This window comes from Bicyclus anynana, chromosome 27, assembly GCF_947172395.1.
Source record: "Bicyclus anynana chromosome 27, ilBicAnyn1.1, whole genome shotgun sequence".
In the NCBI taxonomy this organism is placed as follows: Eukaryota; Metazoa; Arthropoda; class Insecta; order Lepidoptera; family Nymphalidae; genus Bicyclus; species Bicyclus anynana.
This window is the reverse complement of record NC_069109.1, coordinates 3,998,348-4,019,979: the sequence shown is the minus strand read 5'-3', so window position 1 is coordinate 4,019,979 and position 21,632 is coordinate 3,998,348. Positions and strand designations below refer to the sequence as shown.

Sequence of the window (21,632 nt, the reverse complement as noted above, 5' to 3'; positions counted from 1 at the left end):
GTGAAAGGAACGGATAGTAAACGAATGCATGTGAACGAAATGCGTATGTTGAGATGGATGTGTGGTGTGACAAGAATAGATAAAATAAGGAATGAGTATATAAGAGGAAGTCTGAAGGTCAGTCAGCGCCAGTGACAGAAAAATTGAGGAGTAGGTTAACTTGGTATGGACATTTAATGCGTAGAGAGGAAAGTCATATTACTAGAAAAATGTTGAATGTGCACGTGGAAGGACATAAGAGGAGAGGAAGGCCAAAGAAGAGATGGTTGGATTGTGTGAAAGAGGACATGTGTGTAAAAGGAGTGGATGATGAGTTGACGAGTAATAGAGACGAATGGAAAAGATTGACATATTTTTCCGACCCCACTTAAGTGGGATAAGGGTAAGAAGATGATGATGATGTACTGCAATATCCCATCTCACAGGATATTTAGGTTATTTATGTTTAAGTTGCCTGGAAGAGATCACTATTAGTGATAAGGTCGACTTTTGCCTAAAAAGGGGAATGTCCACCAGCCCATACAACGTTGGCCCAAGAAACCCAGTTACGCCCCCCCATAAAAGTATATGGAGATGATAATATGATGTATAAATAAGGATTTGGTTAAATATTTTTTTTAATAAAGGTTTGCTAGACATAAAAAAAAAATATTTTATTTTATCACTCTCACTGCTCAAAAAGTACACCGGAGATGAAGTAACATTAAATTAGATGAATAGATTTATTGTTTTATGTAACCAACAAGCTTAACAAATAAATCAATAAATGAAACAACCAACCAACCAGGCAGTGGTGTGCATATGGTTGTCGATCAGGGTGTTTTTCTTTTGTCATTTTCTTTTTTGTGCTATAAAGATATAAATAAATATTTTTTTTTTATTATTCTTTACAAGTTAGCCCTTGACTACAATCTCACCTGATGGTAAGTGATGATGCAGTCTAAGATGTTAGGAGGAGGATGAAAATCCACATCCCTTTCGGTTGCTACACGGCATCGTACCGGAACGCTAAATCGCTTGGCGGTACGTCTTTGCCGGTAATATAAATAATAAATATGTAAATAATTTGTATTTATACAATGAGATCCTCTAACTACAGGATCTCTTTTAAATATTTTTCAGGATCACAATATGTGAGAAAGAAAACGAATGATTTGAATTTTTGTCCGTTAAAATTTAATTTTCACTATAAATACAAATTGTCATAGATAAAGTAGATGACATTACATCTTTATCATTTGGGTTCGATTCCCACAACTGGAAAATATTTGTGTGATGAGCATGAGTGTTTTCCAGTGTCTGTGTGTATTTATACATTATATAAGTATTTATATGTAGTATATAATTGTGTATTAATATTATAATATCAACTATCTTAGCACCCATAACACAAGCTACTCTGTATGCTTACTTTGGGGCTAAATAGTGATGTGTATTGTTTAAGTATATTTATTATTATTATTATTATTATTATCTAATATACAAAATTTAAATTTAATTTCTATACCTTTATAATATTAGTATAGATGCAACACATCGCAGGATATTGTCCTGACGATTAATAGAACGAATTGTGTTGTGTAGCATAATCCTCTAATAAAGCTTTTGTCTTACTTTTTTCTTTCAAATGGTAAATACATCACCTAATTATCTAAAACTAATTTCAATAGTTTTACAAAAATCCCTAGGGTGACCCAGTTGTATTTTTTTTTTTCAGATTTTCCAAATATTTTCAAATTGAAGGAGTTTTTTAAACTTTTTTTAATTTTTTTTTATTCTTTACAAGTTAGCCCTTGACTACAATCTCACCTGATGGTAAGTGATGATGCAGTCTAAGATGAAAGCGCGCTAACTTGTTAGGAGGAAGATGAAAATCCACACCTCTTTTCGGTTTCTACACGACATCGTACCGGAACGTTAAATCGCTTGGCGGTACGTCTTTATCGGTAGGATGGTAACTAGCCACGGCTGAAGACTCCCACCAGCCAGACCTGGACCAATTAAGAAAATCTCAATTGGCCCAGCGGGGATCGAACCCAGGACCTCCGTTTTGTAAATCCACCGCGCATACCACTGAGCCACGGAGGACGTCAATTGCTGTAATTAAGATTTTAAAGGTTTCATTTTAGTTAAACATTACGGATTAAATTAATTGGATGTTTGTTACCTTTTAACGCCGCTACTACTGAAGCGATTTGGCTGAAATTTGAAGCGGAAATAGATTTTACTCTGGATTAACACATAGGCTACTTTTTATCCCGAAAAAATCCATGGTTTCCCGAGATTTGCGAAAACTGATGATTTTGATGATATGAATGTTTGTTACTCTTTCACGCCTCGACTACTGAACCGAATTAGCTGAAATGTGGTATGGAGATATATATTGTAATCCGGCTCAGTCACAATATTGGTTCCTAAAGAACTAAATCTATATCTAAATCTATAGAATCTACTCATTTTAAACTATACTTTCCTGACAAAGGAGATGGTACAAAATAGGGTTGATGACAGTTTTTTAAATTGTATATAAATTAAGAGTATGCTAATAGTAAAGCAATTTTGTAAAAGTAACAGGGTATCTGCGATCATTACTTTCGGAGCTACAGGGATTTAAAGGGTCAGATTTGCGGCGCTGCCGCGGATCCCTGAAAAACGCTCCATACAAAAAAAAATGGTACGAACTTATGACGACTTTGTTATTTCTGCGTTTATGTTTATAGTTCATTTATTAAAAAATGTCACATTTAATGTAAGGAGGTTAAAACTGTATGAATTTTCATCTAATTACTAATATATTTAATAGATTTTGAAATTTTATAATCTTATTTATTTTGCAAATAGTCAATCTTTGCTTTTTATGTATAAATTAGTTAACATTGAACTTATTTACCCGAAGGTATCATAAAAATCAATCATCATCCCCATTGTGGTGTCCACCAAAAACACCCTCGACTGTGTCACCATGATATCAGGCTTATTCGCAAGAATAGTCCTGTCCGTGATGATGGACCGGTCCCAATAGAGCCGGACTCCGTCGCGTTCAAGCACTGGCACCGGTGTGTACTTGTAATAAGGCAACCTCTGGTCCAGGAGACCGTACGTCAGAGCAAGCTCTTGGTGAAGGATTATGGCTGCTTGGTTGTCTGTGCAGATACTCAGTGTTGGCAAGAGCTGAACAACCCGAAAGCACATGTCTGAGTGACTCGCCGGGATGGCGGCAGGCTCGACAGATGTCGTGAGTGCCATCCTTCAGAAGACGCGGAACTATTTTCGGTAGTTCCGCGTCTTTACCATCTGAACTTGTATCGCGCAGACTGCCTTTTTTGCCTGACTGCAAGAAGGGTTATGTTTTTCGCGCGTATCTTGTATATATGTATTTTTAGAAGAATTACTCAGAAGTAATTACAAAAATAAGAAAACTAATGTCGAACAAAGGTTATGATTCACAACATTTGTTAGGACAACTTAATTAACAAATCAAACTGTAACCAAAATAAGACCCTAGAATGGCAGAGAATGACCTTGAGTGAAGTCACGCACTTGTGAACGATGTGTGTAGGGTTAAAGGCGCCTTTAACTGTTAACAAACACTCCCCTTTTCCACTCAAGTCACTCTCCCCGCCTATCCCAAGTAACCCATAAAGAATTACACAACAAGAGATGTGGACGGCTCGAACGCCACGAGTAAGTACCTTCTCCGTATTAAGGTCTTAAAACGTGCCAAGTGTCATTTGAAATCATTGAGTAGTTTCAGCGTGATGCCCAGACAGACAAGACAGACAAAAAAATCGAAAAAAAAATTTTGCTTCAGTATCCATTATATAATGCCCCCCAACAACAATTTTCAAAATATCTTCAATGTACAGAATTCGTATTATAAGTATAGATTCTAGATGGCGCTGGCTTCCTTTATGCCACGCTAACGTTTGTTGTTACAAATGGTATAAGTAAAATCTCTAATTTGCGAAGAAACGTATGGAAATCAGTTTTATTATAAGTATAGATCATCATCATCATCATCATCATCATCATCATCATCATCATCATCATCATCATCATCATCATCATCATCATCATCATCATCATCATCATCATCATCATCATCATCATCATCATCATCATCATATCAGCCGATGGACGTCCACTGCAGGCCTTTTGTAGGGACTTCCAAACATCACGATACTGAGCCGCCTGCATCCAGCGAATCCCTGCGACTCGCTTGATGTCGTCAGTCCACCTGGTGGGGGGTCGGCCAACACTGCGCTTACTAGTGCGGGGTCGCCATTCCAGCACTTTGGGACCCCAACGTCCATCGGCTCTTCGCACTTTGTGCTTAATTATTTAATTGTGCTATGTGCTTAATTTATTAATTATAGATACTTAGATATAATGTTTAGGATATAAAATAAAACAACTTTGAAAAAATATATATATAATGTATATTTTATCTTAATTTCTATGTGCTTATATAAAAATATATAGCGATATATACAAAACAACATTCATATATACATTAGTAACAATGTGATTCAAGTTTCAACGTTCAATTTATATAAAAATTAGCTGACGCCGCATGGTTTTACCCGCGTGGTTTCCGTTCCTATAGGAATATACGGGGATATTATATAGCCTATAGCCTTCCTCGATAAATGGGCTATCTCACACTGAAAGAATTTTTCAAATCGGACCAGTAGTTCCTGAGATCAGCGCGTTCAAACAAACAAACAAACAAACTCTTCAGCTTTATAATATTAGTATAGATTTTAATCTATATATATAATTTTAATTATGCTTTTTAAAACCTACACAATAACAAAATATTAAGACAGCGGGTTGAGTAATCATCTAAGAAGTTCGTATTCTTTATTACATTATTATATCTAAAAAAATCTATCTATATTTAAATTGTCAAACTATTTATACATAACAGTATCCTTTTTAGTGTTTATTACTGCGTGTAGCCAGTGATGACATAAGTAGTATTTATAGATCCAAGACTTAATTACTTGCTATAAGCATCATATGATGGATGAGGGAGGGAGGGATAATGGGGATGATGACTAGGTTTGAATATATTGATTTTTATGATACATTCGAGTAAATAGGGTCAATGTTAACTAATTTGTATATAAAAAGCAAAGATTGACTGGATATTTGCAAAATAAATGAGATTATAAAATTTCAAAATCTATTAAAAATCTTTTATCGTAATCAGATGAAAATTCATACAGTTTTAGCTTCCTTACATTAAATGTGACATTTTTTAATAAATGAACTATAAACATAAATGCACAAATAACAAAGATATTAGTAATTTTGTTTGAACGCACATACAAATCTAACGATCATTACATTATATACGACGTCATTAGTTCGTGCCATTTTGTATGGAGCGTTTTTCTGGGATCCGCGGCAGCGCCGCTAATCTGACCCTTTAAATCCCTGTAGCTCCGAAAGTAATGATCGCAGATACCCTGTTACTTTTACAAAATTGCTTTACTGTTATCATACTCTTAATTTATATACAATTTAAAAAACTGTCATCATCCCTATTGGATCTTCGCGTGATCAAATCAGAAATCAGAAGATCTTAGAGTAGTAAGAGAAGATAAATTTCTTATTATGAAGAAGATTCTTAGTAGAGTTGAAGATGTAGAGCACGGCATGAGGTTCAAAGAGCCAAAGAAGGTTGAGGAGTCAAGTCATGGCCTTAGTATTCTTTGATCGTGTGTTCAATTCAAGGTATGGGTCAGGTCAGCTAATAATTTTTTTTTTATTCTTTACAAGTTAGCCCTTGACTACAATCTCACCTGATGGTAAGTGATGATGCAATCTAAGATGGAAGCGGGCTAACTTGTTATTAGGAGGATAAAAATCCACACCCCTTTCGGTTTCTACACGACATCGTAACGGAACGCTAAATCGTATGGCGGTACGTCTTTACGTAACTAGCCACGGCCAAAGCCTCCCACCAGCCAGACCTGGACCAATTAAGAAAATCTCAATCGGCCCAGCCGGGGATCGAACCCAGGACCTCCGTCTTGTAAATCCACCGCGCATACCACTGCGCCACGGAGGCCGTCAAAATGAATTTATATGAAGCACTAATTAAATGTGGTCCCGCGACGCGGTCGCGGTTTTTGTTTAGTGCTTCATACAAATTCGCACTAAGCAGTGGGTCGCACGGTCGCAGGTCGCGATCGCCAAGAAGGGAAAGCTACCTTTAGTATGAATTTATATGGAGCACTAAACAAAAGTGGTCGCGCGACGCCGTCTCGGTTTTTGTTTAGTGCTTCATATAAATTCATACTAAACAGTGGGTCGCGCGGTCGCAGGTCGCGGTCGCCAAGAATAGAAGGCTACCTTAATTCATAAAATTCAATGAGATCTTATTACTTATTTAAAACAAAAGTAGGTACACTACATCGATCTTCTATTAAAAAGTAAATGCACAATCAGCGACCAAAATACGTCCCTTAATTCAAGTAGTGATTGTGTGAGTGAGTGATTATGATTAAGTATGTTAAATGACTAAATGTATTGAATAAATTGTATATTTTAGATAAAAAATGTATAATAATAATAATAATAATAATAAAGCCTTTATTAACAATCTTATAATTTACATTTCATCTTAATCTACACATGAATTACAATACAAACAGGTTTATGTAAATTAATGCTATTTTTTTTTTCTTTTAGACACCGGTTATTGGATTGTCTTGCTTTTCAGCATAGGCCTCCCCAAGTATTCTCCACAAAGATCTATCCCGTGCTTTCCGCGTCCAAGTTATTCCTGCTACCTTTTTGATGTCGTCTTCCCAACGACGATGCGGTCTTCCTTTACTTCTTTTTTTGTATCTAGGACACCATTCTGTTACTTCTTTGGCCCATTTTTCAGTCTTGCTTCTTATTAGATGTCCAGTCCATTTCCATTTTAGTTTTTTAATTTGGTATTTAATATCTATAATCTTGGTTTGTTTTCTAATTTTTGTTAGTCGAACTTTGTCTTTTAATTTTATGTTAAGCATACTTCTTTCCATTCTGTGTTGACAAACTTCTAATGATTTAATGTTTTCATTAGTGCAACTCCATGTCTGACATCCGTAGGTCATGCTTGGTAGAACACAGGTATTAAATATTTTCTTTTTATCTTTAATTTTCATATCCGAGTTTTTCATAACATCTTTTAAGGTCCAGTATCTCTTACATCCTATGCTTATTCTATTTTTGATTTCTTTAGTTGTAAGGTCTGTGGGAGATATGATTTGACCTAGATATGTATACTCGTTTACATATTCCAATTCAGTGATATTGTTAGGAATAACAGGAATCTTAATGCAATTTGTCATAAGCTTGGTTTTTGCTGTATTCATTGACAATCCGACCTTTTCGCTTTCATGTAATAGTTGTTCAATCATGTCCTGTAGGGTCCTAGGATCTTCGCATAATAATATTAGGTCATCGGCGAATCTAAGGTGGTTTAATAGTACTCCATTCACATTAATGCCAAATTTATTCCATTCGAGTTGCCGAAAAATATGTTCTAGAATTGCCGAAAAGAGTTTAGGTGATAAAGGATCTCCCTGTCTAACTCCACGTCTAATGGGAAAATATTCTCCAACTTTTTCTGTGCGTATTTTGGCTTTCATATTTCCGTATATGTTTTTTATTATGCGAATGTATTTGCTATGTATGCCTTGTGAATTAAGGGCTTCCCAAAGTTTCTCATGTTTGATTGAGTCAAATGCTTTATTGTAGTCTATAAAGGCTAGGTAATATTTTATTCCATATTCATTGCATTTCTGAATGATTTGTTTTATGGTATGAATGTGGTCGATAGTTGAGAAGCCACTTCTAAACCCAGCCTGCTCTTTTGGTTGATTTTCGTCTAAGGTCTTTGTTAATCGCTCTAATATTATTTTGGAGAATATTTTATACACATTAGACATTAACGAAATAGGTCTGTAATTCGAAATATCGTCCGTTTTTCCTTTTTTATGAAGTAAAATTATAGTCGACGTAGTCCATTGATGGGGTATATATTCAGTTTTTAAAATCTCATTGAATAGATCCGTAAGCGTATGCAAAATGGTTTCTGATGCCCCAATTAGAACTTCGTTGCAAATATTATCTTCGCCTGGTGCTTTACCTCTCTTTTGTGTTTTTATGGCTTTGATAACTTCGCCTCTTAGTATGGTTGGAATTGGTTCTTCAGCTACTTCCTCGTTGCTTAAAGTTGACGTTGTGGGCTCGTCACTGTAAAGTTGTCGGTAATAATCAGTCGCTATTTCTAGTATTTCGTGTTTTAGATATCTGTTTTTTAGTTTTCTGGTGTGTTACTTTACTAATCCAATCTCTGTTTTCTTGAAGTTCTTTCCATGCATTTTTAATTCCACCTGATTTTGCAATGTGCCATTGAATTGTTTCCGTTCTTAATTTATGTCTGTATTTCCTTATTTCTAAATTAATTTTTTTACTTAGTTCAGTTATCTCTTGTTTATTGATTTTTCTGTTGTCAAATAAATGTGCTCTTTTTTTAATTAAGTCTCTTGCTACTGGTCCTAATTTATCTTTGAGTGTTTTGTCTCTTTCTAGTTTTTTCTTGGTTAATTTAATTTGTTCTTCTAGAGTATCGTACTTTTCTTGTACTATTCTTAGTTCTTTTATTAAAATTAATTTAGTTTTCAGAGACTCTAAGACGTCACTCGGCATGGGTAGCGTAATGTGTTGTTTTGAATTTTGTATGCTTTTTCTTGATCTCTTTGGCTCAGATATATGCAAGTCACTTCGAAGTAATCTGTGATCAGTATTGAAGTTGAACTTGTTAAGAACTTCCACATTTAAGAAAAGGTTTGGTTTATTTGTAATTATGAAATCTATTTCATTTTTTACAAGGCCGTTAGGAGATATCCACGTCCATTTTCGTTCGAATTTTCTTTTATAAAAACTATTCATAATATGTAAATTATTTTCCAACGCGTAGTTTATCAATCTGTGTCCATTGTCATTCCTTTTGCCCGTTGTAGGGTCCAAGTATTTTATCTTCGTTTTTTCCTCTCTGGCCAATTTTACTGTTGAAATCTCCCATCACAATTACAGTGTTATATAAAGTCTCCATCTGTTTATTTAGATTTTCGTAAAACTCATTTTTTATTTCTTTTTTGGCTTCCTCGGTAGGAGCATATATCTGAACGACTGAAGTTGGATGTTTGTGACCAGGAAGTATGATGTTCAAGATAGCTATTCTATCTGACACTCCTATAAATTCTATTATATTATTTTTCAGATAGTTTTTAACTAAGAAACCCACGCCGTATATCCCTGGTATCACGTTTTTATAATATAAAACATACTCTTCATGCTCTACAATTTTTTCTGTTGATCTACGAACATCATTAAAAATGTATGCATTAGAATAAATGATTAGATCAGATTATAATTATGTTAAATGACTAGGTATATGCATGGAATAAGAATAGGAAACATGTATAATTTTAGATTTATTGTTTTAAAATTGTAATTAATTAATTAAATATTCTTTATGATTATGACAATGCATGGATTATGATTATCTAACGAAATAATTATGTAATGTGTTGTTTTAAAAATTGTGACTGATTAATAATAACAATGAATACCTACTTTAAGTTAAATGAATTGTAAAATATTGTGAAGAAGAGAAAATAAAAGGCTTTATTATTATTATTAATTCAAGTAGTCCCATTTGCAAATTCAACCTTCAACTTAATCTTTAAGATTGAATTTGCTCTGACTTTGGGATTTTATTGAATATTGGACTATATTTAAAGGCCTTTAGGTATAATTTTCTTTACCAATAATTCTAAAACTGTCAAAGCAAAATTGGCCAGTTTTAAGTGAAATTTTCTACATGATTGTGCGTCCTTTTATTATAAGTGGTCAATGGTACACTACGATTAATCGAATCAATAACAGAGCCTGCAACGACAGTACCTTGTCTCGCTTACACACTACACCTGCGTATAGCGTGTGAGCGAGAGGCAGACGGACACAGATAACCGATAATATCTAGTAACTGCAGAGTTTTAATACAGAATATAAAAAGACTAGTGCTCCATGGTTTTTCTTTTTGGTTTGATCTTTTTATGTTAAGTGGATACGAATATTTTAAGGAAAATATAATGAATAAGGATCTAATCTTAAATGAATAAGGAAAAAAAAAGAAAAGGAGATGGTTCAAAATTGTATGGAGCCCAGTCTTTGTACCCTGGCGGAAATAAAAGAAAATATTTTTGTTAACTATTTTTAATTATACAAATCTACGAATTTACTTTAATTCTTTCGAAATAATATTTATTCTCTCCCAAAAAATGCAATACTAATTTGGGTAATAATGGCGGATTGATGACAGTGGTATATTTGACGTTTGCTGTCATTTGTCATATCATAGTTGCTCTATGGGCGCCATCTTGATAACTCAAAAACTTAGGTTTGAATTTTATTTATTTCTTATTTACACTTATTTAGATTTTAATAATATAAATTTTAAATTTTAATGATATGAGTGTACCTGAAATGGACCATCTCCTTTATAACCTTTAAGGTTAAACAAATGGCCTTTTTGTTGCATAATATATATTTTTAACAGACTTCCAAAAAGGAGGTTCTACGTTCGGCTGTATGCATGTTTTTTTTAATTACGTTTTAGAAGTCTCATAAACATTTTTTTAAATGTCTCATACTTCATTTAATTGCATGCATTTTCATACCATGAGCCTTCAAAACTATACAATATGGCGCTACAATCTTCTATAAAAATAATTTATTATCATAAAAAATAACATCTTTGCACTTACTAGTCTTAAAAAAAAATGTAAGTATTCCAATGAGGCATTACGGAATCCTACCTTTCCTTACGGAAAAATGGTTTAAAATAGTGTTAATTTTAAAGGAACTATTACTATAATTTATTTTATAGATTTTTAAAAAATGTTATTACCTATATTTTAATATTTTCGGTCTATCATGGCCTATAGAAAAAAAAATAAAGATCAAAAATCTGTTTTTATTTTTGTATTTGGTAACCCTGCATGTTCTCTTTGAGATCATTTCTGTCTATGGGCTCTTGTATTCCGTAACTCTTGTAAAAACATATATACCTACCTTAGTATTTTATTTAAAAATAACAATTAAAGTTTAGTGTTAACAAAATTAACGTAATTTCTATCGTTTTGTAAATTGTAATATTAAAGCTAAACCATAAAAAGTTAGTTTTACTTAGCTTATCTAAACTCTCTGTTTAGAAAAAGTTTTTTTTTGTGCATTTTTTATTGTGCCCTATGACGACGTATGTTTTACTAAATTCTTTGTCCTCCCTCAAAAATAAACAAATTGACATATTTCTTTACATACAGAAAATTGCATTTGATACCAGGTCGGGTCTGTAAATACACAATGTTTGTATGTAGAAACTGGCAATTTTCCTTTTCATACAGTAAATGTCAAGTTTGACAGCTGTCAGTTGAATGGCATAGACAATCAGTGCCTGTGTTCTGAACATGTTTATCTTAATTATTTTGTCGTCTGTGATGTTTTTAAACGATAAATAAACACATCAATTTTTTTTTATTAACAAAACGGTTTCTATTCGTAACTATATATTATATACAGGACAATTTTCTTTTATTAAATATTCTTGTTTTTATGTTAACCTGTTTCAAGCAGCAGTGAATACAGTTTAATTTGGCGTTATGATTGCTAACCTCCGATAGATGGCACAAGCAGAAGACATTTAAATACCATAGACCAAGGTTTCTCAAAAAGGGGTACGCGAACCCCAGGGTTCGCCATTCGACGGCAGGGGGTTCGACAAGATTTAAGTAACTGATACCAAGTCAGAATTAAGGTTAAAATTGTCCAAAATTACTCCTAACATTGAATCCATTGCGACAATAACAAGCACACCCAATAACATTAATATTACAAAGACATTGCTTTTGTTACTTTATGTGCTACCTTTTATTCAAATAAAAACCTTATTTTCTTCAACAGTCAAATTTTTTTTTTCATCAGTTAGTAAGGGGTTCGCTGTCATTTGGAAAGGAGATCATTCACGCGTCATACATTTCTGGGCTCTTTTTTGAAAGTGCCGGCCAACAAAAAAAAATGGCACGACTCGTTAGTCGTGCCATTTTTTGTCGTCGTTAGTTAGTCGGAGCAATAGCTAATATGGCATGAAAGTTGTAGGAGGGCTCTGAACCAAGTTATACAGGTTCGACGATTCGTTATTTTCATACATTTTGTCGATTTTCAAAAGTGCCCGCCAAGAAAAAAACTGATACGTATCGTTAGAACTGCCCATTTGGAGTAATAGTTAGTATGGCACAAAGATTGTATTTCTAGTTTTTTTTCTTTGACAAAATGTATGGAAATAACGAATCATCGAACCTGTATAATTTGGTTCAGAGCCACCTGACAACTTTTATGCCATATTAGCTATTACTTCAAATGATTAGTTCTAACGATTCGTGCCATTTTTTTTCGTTGGCCGGCACTTTCAAAAAGGGCCCAAAATGAATGATCTCCTTTTACAGGGGTTTGTGGAGCCGAAAGTTTGAGAAACCATAGACAATTAGGGATGTGAACAAAAGTTTATCATGCACATATTTTTAAACTTATTTTTATTGTTAACAATAATTCTTATAATTATAATCTCGTTATTTCCGGCATCTCTCCAGGAAGTCCAAAATCTCCCGCGGGTAGTTCGGTCTCGACTTTTTGGCGAATTTCGCGTACTCCAGTGGATTCTTTTGACTGAAACAGGGAAAAATAAACAGATATTATCAAGCTTTTATTAGCTTCACTTATAACCATGCTTTTTTTTTATAGAATATTTGTCATAACTTTTTAAAAATGACCACTATTCCAATTCCCTCCAACTAGTCGGGAAAGACTGTATTAGGAGTGGGTACTATAGACCAACGGGGCGGGGATCGAACCACCACCCCTCGGTGATGAGTCCGACCGCTCTTACCGTTGAGCTATTGAGGCTATAAATGTAAGAAAATCTTGGAATCTTAATTTGATCCACTTCCCGGTCTTCGATTAGGATGAAATTTTGCACACGCTCTGAGTTCTGGTGACAATACAACGTCATTACAAATCCAATATGGCGGCCTCCCCAAGATAACGGACTGGCTGTTTGAAATCCACCCCCATGATATGGATATCAAATAATAGGGTTTGCTGTCAGGAATACCAAAAAAATAGTCACGTGATCCAATATGGCGGATGTCCAAGATGGTCTGGAAATTAACAAAAATTGTAACTCAATAAACTTGTTCATTCTAAAGTAGTCTCTATTACATTTAAAATAAGGTTTTAAGTCGATTGGGGAGTACGCGCTCACGTGCAAGTTACCGTGACGTAAGCGGCGCCTAAGCGTCGCGCGGAGATCGAGGAGTTAAAATGTTAGCCGCTAGTACCTGCGGTTCTCGACGTGCGCCAGGTGGAACCACTTGCTCCGGTCGATGTTGTGGAAGTAGATGAGGATCATGTCCAGCTCGCAGTTGGCGGAGTTCACCGCCAGGTGGAGGGGAGTCTCTCCCCCCTTGCGGTCCTGGAGGATCATTGGAAAAAAAAAATTAAATTAATTTATTACATATAAAACTTGACGATTATAAGCCTTTATCATCGTCAAGTTATATTTGGCTTACTGCTGAGCTCGAGTCTCCTCTCAGAATGAGAGTGGTTAGGCCAATAGTCCACTACGCTGGCCCAATGCGGATTGGCAGACTTCACACACGCAGAGAATTAAGAAAATTCTCTGGTATGCAGGTTTCCTCACGATGTTTTACGTTCACCGTTTGAGACACGTGATATTTAATTTCTTAAAATGCACACAACTGAAAAGTTGGAGGTACATGCCCCGGACCGGATTCGAACTCCCACCCTCCGGAATCAGAAGCAGAGGTCATATCCACTGGGCTATCACGGCTGTCTTGTATTGTGATCAGATAGGCCTAAATTGTATAATACTCCAGTGACGTTCTTAATATTGCTTATTAAATGGTCTATGCATGACTTTTGTCTAGTAGGCTGTATTATATTGTCGTAAATTTATTTTTTAACCGACTTCCAAAAAGGAGGAGGTTCTACGTTCGGCTGTATGTATGTTTTTTTTTTTTTTTTTTTTTTTTTATGTATGTCCAGCGATAATTCCGTCATTTGTGGACCGATTTTGAAAATTCTTTTTTTGTTTTGAAGGGTTTGATTCCAGGGTGGTCCCATTTTTTTCATGTCAGGATCTGATGATGGCATCCTGGAGAAATCGAGGGGAACTTTCGAAAATCGTAGCGACGGCTAGTGCGTTTGTTAATGTTTCCATAAGGTATCTTAAACCACTACAATTTTATGAAGGTCTGGAGTTGGTCTGATGATGAAGCCGAAAAACAGACGATGGAACTCGTCAACGATTTACAGCAAGTACCTTTTGTTTGGGCTAGATTTATTTGTATTGATGAGAACTTTCCACTTAGATGGGTTGTGACCGTATTGAGGGTCTGATGATGAAGACGAAGGACAGTTAAGAGAACTCTTCAACGGTTCGCAGTAGCTACCTTGTGTTTGGACTTGATAAATTTGTATTGATGAGAACTTTTCACCTAGATGGGTTGTGACTGTATTAGGGGTCTGGTGATGAAGATGAAGGAGAGTTAAGGGAACTCTTCGACGGTTCACAGTAGCTACCTTTGTTGGGACTTTATGAATTTGTATTGCTGAGAACTTTCCACCTAGATGGGTTGTGACTGAATTAAGGGTCTGGTGTTGAAGACGAAGGACAATGAAGAGAACTTCTCGAAGGTTATTAGTATCAGTTTTGGTTACACTCAGTAGGTGTGCTAACACTAAAAATTAAAAAATAAAAATTTTAATAAAAAAATTCAACCGACTTCCAACTCAAAAATTAGCCTAAACTAAAAAGCAAAAAATAACATCTTGCCTATGTGCTACCTTCTGATCAGTTTGAAGGCGGTGCCAATCCAGTGTCATGTTTTAATTAAAGCCGTTTCTGAAAGAACCACAGAAATTTTGTAATTTAAACGGCTTAAATTAAAACATCACTGGCTTGGCACCGCCTTCAAACTGATCAGAAGGTAGCACATAGGCAAGATGTTATTTTTTGCTTTTTAGTTTAGGCTAATTTTTGAGTTGGAAGTCGGTTGAATTTTTTTATTAAAATTTTTATTAATTATACCTATCTAAGAACACTTGGGTTATTAAGAATCTAACGATATCCTAATTACGTAAACCCGTCCAGCGGCAGATATGAGGTAATAAAGAATATTACATACATACATACATACATACAAGATACGCGCGAAAAACATAACCCTTCTTGCAGTTAGGCAAAAAGTCAACTTCTCAACAAAATGGAAAAATACATACACAATTTTTAAATTATGACTTCGCTCGATCTTGTGGATTCTCGACCCTAGGTGGAGCGACTTGTTTCCGTAAAGAGAATGGATTTAGAGAGGGGTAGCGATCGGTTGGCGGGAACGACTTGCGATAAAAGGCGCTCGTCGTACGGTCGGCTTCAGCATTTTTTGTTGTGTTATGGGTTAAGTCGGCTAAAAATTGTTTATGTTCCAATTTTGTATAGAGGCTGGGCCTTTATTTCGAGTGTCAACTAAGCAGAATTATTTTCATCTTAAAAGAACATAAAATATAATGCATAAAATCCAAAATAAAAAAAATTGGGACCCGCATTTTTTTTAATCAATTAAATAAAAAGTATTATTTTCATTAGATGACAACATTATTTAAGAATTTTTATCATGGCAACATGCTTGTAACTCACACCCTGACAGATAGTCAGTGATTTTCGCGTTCGTTTATGGCGTTTTTAAAGCAATTTAAGGATTTTTTGTTTAATACTTCTCTGTCTACAATTTAATGTTTCTTTTTAACTTGTGTCTTATTGACATTTGAAAATATTACATGACATTGACAGATCACACCGGATTTTAATTCGAGGTGTTTTTATTGGCTGTTTAGAACACTTTCACCGTTTTATCTACGTTTAATTTGTAGACAAGGGAGCGAAACAAAAGAAATATTTATCAAATTAATGCGGTTTCCAAAAATTCTGAAAATTATTTTCTCAACAGCAATTTGTATCGTCTATCCGTAAAAATACTATCGACCTGATTGAAAATTATAAAGTTGAGTTTCTTGCTGGTATCTTCTCAGCAGAACCTGCCTTCCGAACCGGTGGTAGAATCTTTACAAATAGTCAACTGACGTGTCAAAAGTGCTTGTAAACTGAGCCTACTTGAAATATATGATTTTTGATTTGATTTTGATTATAAATAATAAAGGCCCATTTTGGGACATGTCCTTGGATATAACTCAACTACCCTATTGTGCACTGACCTGTTTCCAGCGATCGGCAGCGGCGTGCTGTAGCAGCACATGCAGGGAGTGCACGCGCGGTGCACTCGCGCTGTGCTTAGCGCAGCACTCGTGGAGAGCTGTGCAACCTGCACACGCAAATATGTTGTTTTTTTTTTTCTTTTTTTATTCCTTACAAGTTAGCCCTTGACTACAATCTCACCTGATGGTAAGTGATGATGCAATCTAAGATGGAAGCGGGCTAACTTGTTAGGAGGAGGATGAAAATCCACACTTCCTTCCATCCTTTCGGTTTCTACACGACATCGTACCGGAACGCTAAATCGCTTGGCGGTACGTCTTTGTCGGTAGGGTGGTAACTAGCCACGGCCTCAGCCTCCCACCATCTAGACCTGAACCAATTAAAAAAACCTCAATCGGCCCAGCCGGGGATCGAACCAGGACCTCCGTCATGTAAATCCACCGCGCATACCACTGCGCCACGGAGGCCGTCTTCAAGCTTTCGGATACTACCAGGGATAAATACCCGTATACGGGAACGAGAACTATGTGGGTGAAACTGCAGGGTTAGGCTGGTTTGTATAAAAACTGATTCCGATTGGGGATACCTATAGTTTATTATGTATTGATGATGATTTCCTTCTATTTTTTATGGTTATCAAAAGATAAAATTGCAAATCCAAGAACTGCAAGTTCTTGTTTACTTGAAAACTTGTTTCTAGGCTTGTAATTTTTAATACCTAACCGGCGTTAGCGCATCTGCTAAATATAGCAACGTGTGAGACAATTGACGTGTATGTACGCAGGCCTCATTCAATGTACATAAAGAAGGATTTCTTTTGGTTCGGGGTATTTCAACCCCGTACTGAAACTGTCTGTGGTGAGGTTCGGGGTCTTTAGATCCCGTAACTGACTTTGGAAAGTTGCAGGTAATCAGTCCACATGAATGGGAATGATGAGAGTTATGCTGTGCAAACTAGAAATGAGATCCGTGATAACCCAGTGGATATGACCTCTGCCTCCGATTCCGGGGGGGTGTGGGTTCGAATCCAGTTCGGGGCATGCACCTCCAACTTTTCAGTTGTGTGCATTTTAAGAAATTAAATATCACGTGTTTCAATCGGTGAAGGAAAACATCGAGAGGAAACCTGAAATTTTCTTAATTCTCTACGTGTGAATCATGATGATGATGATGATGATTATGATGATGATGATGGTGACGATGATGATGATGATGATGATGATGATGATGTTGATGATGATGATGATGATGATGATGATGATGATGATGATGATGATGATGATGATGGTGACGATGATGATGATGATGATGATGATGATGATGATGATGATGATGATGATGATGATGATGATGATGTTGATGATGATGATGATGATGATGATGATGATGATGATGATGTTGATGATGATGATGATGATGATGATGATGATGATGATGATGATGATGATGATGATGATGATGATGGTGGTGGTGGTGGTGGTGGTGGTGATGATGACGATGACGATGACGATGATGATGATGATGATGAGGTACACTCACCGTCAGTGTTCACATGGTGCACATCAAACAGAGGCACGTCGTGCTCCTCCGCGCGCACTAACTCTCGGAGCACGTTGGCGCACCTGTCCCCGGCGCGCACGCACGCTATCAGCAGGTTGTCGCCCAGGGAGTCCACCTGCGACAGTACATTATTGGTGTAACTACAACTGGCGGAACTGTTGGTGTAACTACTATAGGCACATTGTCGCCAAGGGAATCAACCCACGGGTACAAATCTTATGTACGAGCATATTGGTGTAAATACAACAAATATTCGTGTTAAAACAACTGGCGTAACTGTTGGTGTAACTACTATTGGCGCATTGTCTCCAAAGGGATTCAACCCACGAGTATAAATCTTATGTACAAGCTTTTTGGTGTTAAATACTTGTGGCGTAACTGTTGGTGTAACTACTATTGACGCATTGTTACCCAAGGGAATCAACCTACGAGTACGAATCTTAAGTACGACCATATTGGTGTAAGTATTAGTGGCGTAACTGTTGGTGTAACTATATTTAGAGAACGAAAACTATCAGCAGGATGTCGCCCTGGAAGTCGACCTGCGATAATACAAATCATAACTACGACCATATTGGTGTAAGTAATAATGGCGTAACTGTTGGTGTAACTATATTCAGAGAACGTAAACTATCAGCAGGATGTCGCCCTGGGAGTCGACCTGCGATAATACAACAAATATTGGTGTAAACACACTGGCGTAACTGTTGGTGTAACTACTATCAGTACACAAACTATCAGCTGGTCACCCAGGGGGTCCCCCTGCGAAGCGACGGTACAAATATGATATGTATTATAATAAGTGAACTTTGTAGGGGGTAATCTCTGGTTTTACTAAACCGACTTTGAAAATTCTTTTACCACTAGAAAGCGACGTTATTTGTGAGTATTACTAGCTATATTTTATCCTCGTATTGTCACGAGAAACCGCGCGGTTCCGCTAGTAAATAATGAGATGTATACCTCAGTGAAGACAATGTCGCCCGTACGTTTGTACTCGTCGCTCCTGGTGACCACACGCACGCATTCCACCAGATAGCGAGTGATCACCGGCCGCTGGTAGCACTGTAGCACCGCGAACCGCAGCAGGCTCAGACCTATAACAAATATACGCAGCATTTATCATAACTATGAAGTAAAAAAATTATTATATATGTTTATAAAATTGTGTAAGTTGTAGGATACAGAAAATCAATATCAAATAAGTAGGCGGTCTACCCAACACGGAATAACATGGCATGGGGTCTATGACCCCATGTCCCGAGTTTCCCAAAGCAGTTTGGGAAACTCTGGGTTACAACACTGCATTATATATTTATATATTCAGTTTTTACACTTTCTGAACACAACTCGACATTGTAGACAATATTTAGGTATTATTTGTTTAAATAACTTTCGTTGTTGACCACAACTAACATTGACTTGTGTATAAATTTCCTCTTTTGAGCGCCTCATTTTTTATACGCTAGTAACACATCTAACAGTATTTTATATCATTGCCCGAATGTCATAAAATTATTAATTACACTCTCGTTCAAGTCGTCAATATTCTCTTTCAAATCGCTTTCATTTGAGACCCCACTCGAGTATATTTGCAGACATTCGGTTGTTCTTCCCCACTTTCAAACACAACTTTTAAACGGCTCAACCGATTTTCATCAAACATGTCTAAGAACACTCGCACATAAGTCACCTTTCATACAAAACAAACTAAATTGAAATCGCTTCATCCGTTCGGGAGCTATGGTGCCATAGACAGACAGACACGTCAAACTTAAAACGCCCGTCTTTTTACGTCGGGGCTTAATAAGTTTTGTAAGATATAATCTCTGGATCAACTGAAGCGATTTGGAAAATTCTTTTACCACTAGAAGCGACGTTATTTGTGAGTGTCATAGGCTATATTGTATCCCCGTATTACCACGGGAACGGGAACTACGCGGTTGAAACTGCGGGGCGCAGGCTAGTCTTTCAAGAAAGCTTGTTGGACGGCTTGCATTATCACGATATCAAATTACACAAGTGTCTGTCCTTGAAAGCAATTAACATCATACATTAGTTTTAAGCCTAACTTACACGAGGAGAGTTCATCAAAATGCGAGCGACATCTTACTTTTACTCCTTATGAATCGATTTTTCATATATAGCCCCCGGTATGAAGAAAATATGGGCAGTAAAATTCGATGAACGAATGATTGCGTTACGTTTTTTGTGCGCAACCAATTTGCGCACCTTTCACTTTCCAGGCGTATTTAGATTTGTCTACAAATTCTCTTTCACTAAGATCAACGACAACTTAATACTTTTAGCTAAATTTTGTATAGAATTAGAATTAGTAGAATAGTTAGAAAATAGTCCACCACGCTGGCGCAATGCGGATTGGCAGACTTCACACACGCAGAGAACTAAGAAAATTCTCTGGTGTGCAGGTTTTTCCATGATGTTTTCCTTCACCGTTTGAGACACGTGATATTTAATTTCTTAAAATGCACACAACTGAAAAGTTGGAGGTGCATGCCCCGGACCGGATTCTAACCTACACCCCTGGAATCGGAGGCAGAGGTCATATCCACTAGGTAATCACAGCCAAATTGTTCGGACGTAACCGATCTATAGTATTACATTATCATTGGTAGTAGGCCATTAAACTATGCTGGTAAGTAGTTAATGAATGAGTCAAGTCTTAGAGCCGAGTCACACTGTCATAGTGTAAGCGAGCCTTAACACTGATGATTTTATTTATAGTCTATTTCCCTGTATGGGCGCAGTGTGTGGTAGGCTTGACGTACACTCAAGGGCATGCATGGACTGAGGAAGTTAAAGACTTCTCGATAGCTATAAGTAGTTGACCAAATGGCCATATATCTAAATTAATTATACTAATATTATAAAGAGTTTTACCTAGTGTATGTAAGAGATGGTGACACAGAAAGACTTACCAAACTCCTCGACGAAGAGTGTCTTCTGTTCTGACAGCACCTTGTTGCACACCAAACAGAAGAGCGCCTCCTTGAGCTCTTCCTCCTTGTCACTCTTGGAGACATTCCATAGTGTATGTAAGAGATGGTGACACAGAAAGACTTACCAAACTCCTCGACGAAGAGTGTCTTCTGTTCTGACAGCACCTTGTTGCACACCAGACAGAAGAGCGCCTCCTTGAGCTCTTCCTCCTTGTCACTCTTGGAGACATCCCATAGTGTATGTAAGAGATGGTGACACAGAAAGACTTACCAAACTCCTCGACGAAGAGTGTCTTCTGTTCTGACAGCACCTTGGTGCACACCAGACAGAAGAGCTCCTGCTTGAGCTCTTCCTCCTTGTCACTCTTGGAGACATCCCATAGTGTATGTAAGAGATGGTGACACAGAAAGACTTACCAAACTCCTCGACGAAGAGTGTCTTCTGTTCTGACAGCACCTTGTTGCACACCAGACAGAAGAGCGCCTCCTTGAGCTCTTCCTCCTTGTCACTCTTGGAGACATCCCATAGTGTATGTAAGAGATGGTGACACAGAAAGACTTACCAAACTCCTCGACGAAGAGTGTCTTCTGTTCTGACAGCACCTTGGTGCACACCAGACAGAAGAGCTCCTGCTTGAGCTCTTCCTCCTTGTCACTCTTGGAGACATCCCATAGTGTATGTAAGAGATGGT

General features: G+C 36.6%; 1 protein-coding gene across 1 annotated transcript in view; it reads right to left on the bottom strand.

Annotated features, from left to right (window-relative positions):
* Positions 1–4,415: 4,415 nt before the first annotated feature.
* LOC112050700 (uncharacterized) overlaps positions 4,416–21,632 on the bottom strand; it is a 41,272-nt gene continuing 24,055 nt past the window's right edge. Inside the window, exons 5-9 of the mRNA XM_024089028.2 lie at positions 18,944–19,077; positions 17,960–18,095; positions 16,420–16,526; positions 13,467–13,600; positions 4,416–12,795 (exon numbers count right to left, since the gene is read on the bottom strand). Of these exons, the coding sequence (XP_023944796.2) occupies positions 12,699–12,795; positions 13,467–13,600; positions 16,420–16,526; positions 17,960–18,095; positions 18,944–19,077 (608 nt within the window). The 3' untranslated portion in view covers positions 4,416–12,698. The remainder of the gene's footprint in view (positions 12,796–13,466; positions 13,601–16,419; positions 16,527–17,959; positions 18,096–18,943; positions 19,078–21,632) is intronic.